The sequence below is a fragment of the Mandrillus leucophaeus genome, unplaced genomic scaffold (assembly GCF_000951045.1).
Source record: "Mandrillus leucophaeus isolate KB7577 unplaced genomic scaffold, Mleu.le_1.0 Scaffold1, whole genome shotgun sequence".
Lineage (NCBI taxonomy): Eukaryota > Metazoa > Chordata > Mammalia > Primates > Cercopithecidae > Mandrillus > Mandrillus leucophaeus.
Genome location: NW_012098097.1, coordinates 15,750,980 through 15,755,271, shown reverse-complemented (window position 1 = coordinate 15,755,271; position 4,292 = coordinate 15,750,980). Strand labels below are relative to the sequence as shown.

At 64.2% G+C, this 4,292-nt stretch overlaps 1 protein-coding gene across 2 annotated transcripts in view; it reads right to left on the bottom strand.

The window, feature by feature from the left end:
* Positions 1-4,089, bottom strand: part of GCGR (glucagon receptor) — an 8,805-nt gene extending 4,716 nt beyond the window's left edge. Inside the window, exons 1-2 of one of the 2 annotated variants that reach the window (XM_011994785.1) lie at positions 3,944-4,089; positions 143-380 (exon numbers count right to left, since the gene is read on the bottom strand). In XM_011994785.1, the coding sequence (XP_011850175.1) occupies positions 143-202 (60 nt within the window). In that variant the 5' untranslated portion in view covers positions 203-380; positions 3,944-4,089. Of the gene's footprint in view, positions 1-142; positions 382-3,943 lie in introns of those variants that run through there. The other variant, XM_011994727.1, reaches the window with a different exon arrangement.
* Positions 4,090-4,292: the final 203 nt, after the last annotated feature.

Genomic DNA, 4,292 nt, shown 5'->3' with positions numbered 1-4,292 from the left:
CAGGCAGGCAGGCAGACAGGCAGACAGACAGATGGACAGGCAGGCAGACGGACAGCCAGGCAGGCAGGCAGGCAGGCAGAGAACCATCAGTGTGCAGTCCTCAGGAGGGCCCCTGGGTGCTGAGGGTGCTGTGAGTCCTCACCTGGCAGGCCAGCAGCAGCAGCAACAGTAGCAGGGGTCGACGTGGCTGACAGGGGGGCATGCCTCTGGGCAGATAGCTGCCTCCCACATCTGGCAGGGGCTGTACGGCTGGGGCAAGGCAGTCCTGGTGGGTGTGCGCGCTCCTCCGAGGGCAGCTGAGTGGCAGAGCAGCAGAGCCTGGGGAGCCCTGGCCAGTGGGGGGGCCCTCCCCTTAAGCTGCCCCTCTCAGCCTCAGAGTCCTACGGATAAAGAGGGAGCTGGGGGCTGGGCATGGTGGCTCACGCCTGTAATCCCAGAACTTTGGGAGGTCAAGGCAGGCAGATCACAAGGTCAGGAGATCGAGACCATCCTGGCTAACATAGTTGAAACCATGTCTCTACTAAAAATAAAAAAATTAGCCGGGCATGGTAGCGGGCGCCTGTAGTCCCAGTTACTCGGGAGTCTGAGGCAGGAGAATGGCGTGAACCCGGGAGGCAGAGCTTGTAATGAGCCAAGACGGAGCCACTGCACTCCAGCCTGGCAGACAGAGTGAGAGACTCTGTCTCAAAAAAAAAAAAAAAAAAAAAGAGGGAGCTGGGAGGGAGGAGACCCCAGCAGGAGTCACTCCTTGCCAGTAGGAAGTGGAGCTGGCTTTCCTGCCACCCAGCGCTGGCTGGCTGACAGCTCTGAGGGTCCCAGAGCCCCTTGTCTCAGTGCTGTTGGCAGCCACCCTCCTGCCGGGTGACCCAATGCTCTTGGCAGGGGACCAGCCTCCCCAGATGCTGACCTTCTCCCTCAGTTGACAGCCCCCCGTCGGTTCCGGTCCTCACCATCCTCCTCACCTATTCTTAGCCCCTGGGAAAGTTGGCTTGCCAGGCTGACCTGAGCCAACGTGCCGAGCCTGAGGGTGGCGGTGCCCAGACCTTCCATCACTTGGCCCCAGTGCCACAGTGAGCAAAGTGGCTGGGCTGGCTTGCAGCTGTGCCAGGCCAAGTGTGTGGGACCCACACTCGGGGATCTGTGTCACATGCATGCCCCTGCCCAACACTGTGGTGCCTAGGTGCCCCATGGGTGCCATGCAAGGCTCGGTTGGGCTTCCTGGGTCCCATGGGACACTACAGGCTGGCTGCACATTCCTTTGAGATTAGCACTGCCAGCGCCGGCTCGGAGGAGGAGCTGGCCTAGAGTAGGGGCACAGGGTGGGGAGGACAGCCCCTGTGGTGTCTGCCAGGGCTGTGGGAGTCACAGCACCTGGTCCCAGGCCAGAGCCAGCATCTGAGCTGGGAGTTCGGGACGGGAACAGCTCCACAAATCGGCCTTTCATTGCTGCAGAGCCCAGTTTCTGCACCAACTGAATTCTGTGGGAGAAGCAGGGAGGGTCTTCCCGTGGGGCCCGTGTGCAAGTGCCAGGGCCCGCGAGTGGCTGGCTATGAGCCCCCAGGCTGCGATGAGCTCTTCTTTGGGGCACCCTCAAACGGAATAAGAGGTGTGGACGGAGGGCTGGGCAGATGGAGGGCCGGCCAGCTGGAAGGCAGTGCCAGGAAGAAGCCGGGGAGAGGGGCGAGGAGAAGGGCGAAGGCTGCCGCTGGAGCGGAGGATTTCCGGGCAGGGCTGGACAGCTGGCTGCCATGGGACAGCCTGGATTTTAGCCTCCTCCAGGCAGCTGCTGGGTGAGCCTGCGTGGGGCCAGCACCACCTGGGGCTCCTCCTGCTAACAGGGCCTGAGATGCACCAAACAGGGTGACAGCTGAATGATAGGGACAGGCACCTGCGTCACAGCCTGCTAAGGGGCTCCCAACCGCAGCCCTTGGACCCTGGGCTCAGGTAGGGGCCGATGGGAGGCAGGACCCGTGCATCGCTGATCCCCAGTCCCTGAGCCAGGTGAGCAGCCATGCAGGCTTAGCACTGGGGCGAAGGACCCACGGAGTAGGGAGGGGGCTCTCCCTGGTGGAGAAAGCAGCAGGAGGGTGGGGGAGGAGGAGCAGTTTTGGTGTCCCCAGCTCTGGGGTCACCCAAGGGGCCTTATTTTTCCTGATTCTGATCAAACAGCCCCATCTGCTGCCACTGCCCTGGGCGGCTCTGGCCACTGAGCTGGGCTGGGTGAGGAGCAGCAGGAGCCGCCTCTCCCTGCTGTGTGCACCCCCAACCCCGAGGGGCCCTGGAGGAGGGGCACTGCTAGGTGGGCAGGCTCAGGGGTGCAGGGGAGGCCTGGGGCTCTGGGCAGCGGACGGGGAGAAAGACAAACGGCAGCTGGAGCAGGGCGGATGGTGGAGATGCAGGCAGGGGCCAAGGAGGAAGGACACTGGCTGATAAGCTGTTCCCTGCCTGGGGGCCCTGCAGTGGGGGTTAGGGGCATGCGTGCTCACCCTGGGGAGAGGACAGCCCAGCCAGCAGCTCCCTGGGCAAAATGACAGCCCCTTAGAGCCCAGCGTGGCCAAGCCTGGCTCTGCCCCAACTCTGCCAGAGAAACAGGAGCCATTCAATGACCGCCATGTTGACCCCAGAGCCACTGGGAGCACCCCCAAGCCAGTGCGAGAGGAGATGGCGCCTCCACACACAAGGTCCTTGAGTGCCAGGGCCCCACCTTCCAGCCGTGCATGCAGTCTGGAGACCCCAGTGAGCTGAGGGAGGGGCGGGCTGCCCAGTCCCCCAGGCCTTTCTTTGAAGCAGTCAGGGCCCAGGAGTGGGGAGGAAGAGGGAGTGGGGCTCTCTGTGTCCCCCCCAACCTCAACAGAAGGTTGGGAAAGTGGGGCTGGGGATCCTGGAGGATTCCCCCGACAGCTCAGCATCCACAGGCCACAGGTGGGCTCCCCATCAGGGCACCCCTAGTCCTGGTCCCTAGGGGTCAGGACCTCTGAATACAAGAGGTGGGGTGGGGGGCAATTCTCCACTGGGTCTCTGATAGTGAGGCAGGAGGTGTAGAAGTGTGGGGGTCCTCCGTTCCCTGCGGGCGGTGGGTGCCATGTGGGTAGGGAGACTCCAGCCCCTTATCCCAGCAGGGGTGGGTGCAGCCGGGGGGATGGGCCAATTTCCAGCTGAGCACCCAGGAGACAGCCTGGCCTGGAGAGCAGGGCTGAGACCGCTGTGGTCCTGGGAGGGGGATGATGATTTAACTTCCCAAATAGGGACCCTGCCCCGTCACTGAAGGTGACACCAGCCTGAAGGGAAGAAGGGAGGCTCCTCTGATGATCTCACCCAGCCCTCTCCCCTGACAGGAGACACTGACAACCCCGGGCCCCCGTCAGCCCGGGATCAATATCTGTTGACTGAAGAAGTGGACAGAAACTCCCAGCTGTGGAGGTGCCACCCGGGGCTCCCCATGGCCACAGTGCCCCTTATTACCCTGCTGGCGACGCTGCTGGTAGGTGGGGCCACCCACCAGAGACCCCACCCTCGGCCTTCACAGTCCAGGTGACCAAGCTCCTTCTCAGGCCTTGGAGTCATAAGAATTAGGGGAGGGGTTCCCGAGGTGCCCAATGCGGGGGGTTCCCGAGGTGCCCAATGCGGGGGGTTCCCGAGGTGCCCAATGCCGGGGGGGTTCCCGAGGTGCCCAGTGAGGGGTCTCCCGAGGTGCCCTGCCCGCCTTTCCTAGCCCCTCCACCGCACACCACCCCCTTCCTCCCTCCCACAGCCGCCTGCCGGGCCACACCAGCCACCACCAGGCCTTGGGGCCACCTGAGCTCCACTGCCCCGGCCCCTTTGCAGGGCTGGCACCCCCTGTCCTGTCCCATGTCCGCCCTGGCAGAACACGTGACTCTTGTGTGCTCATGGCTCCCTCAGGCTCCACCAGTTCCCACTGGGGGTGGCTGAGGGACTCGCAGACCTGGAGCTGGGCCCCCAGGATGGGTGCAGCGGCCACTGGTTCAGGAAGGCAGCGGGGCTCCCAGGGCGTCCGCAAGGGGCCTCTCAGACGCTTTGAGGAGCTCCGGCATCGGAGCCGGGATGTTTTTGTGAAACCAGAGAAGGCAGCGGAAGGTCAGGGCACCAGGGCGGGATCAGGGGCCACAGGCTGTTGACAAAGCCCTGAGCCCTCACCCCGTGGGGGCGGGGCAGGCCTGGGTGCCGGCCTGGGTGCGCCCCGACCCCCCAACCCTCATGCGCCCTATAGCAAGGGCAGAAAGCAGCCCTGGCCGGTCCTTGGAGGATGCGGGCGCCGAGAGGGCTGGGTCGGT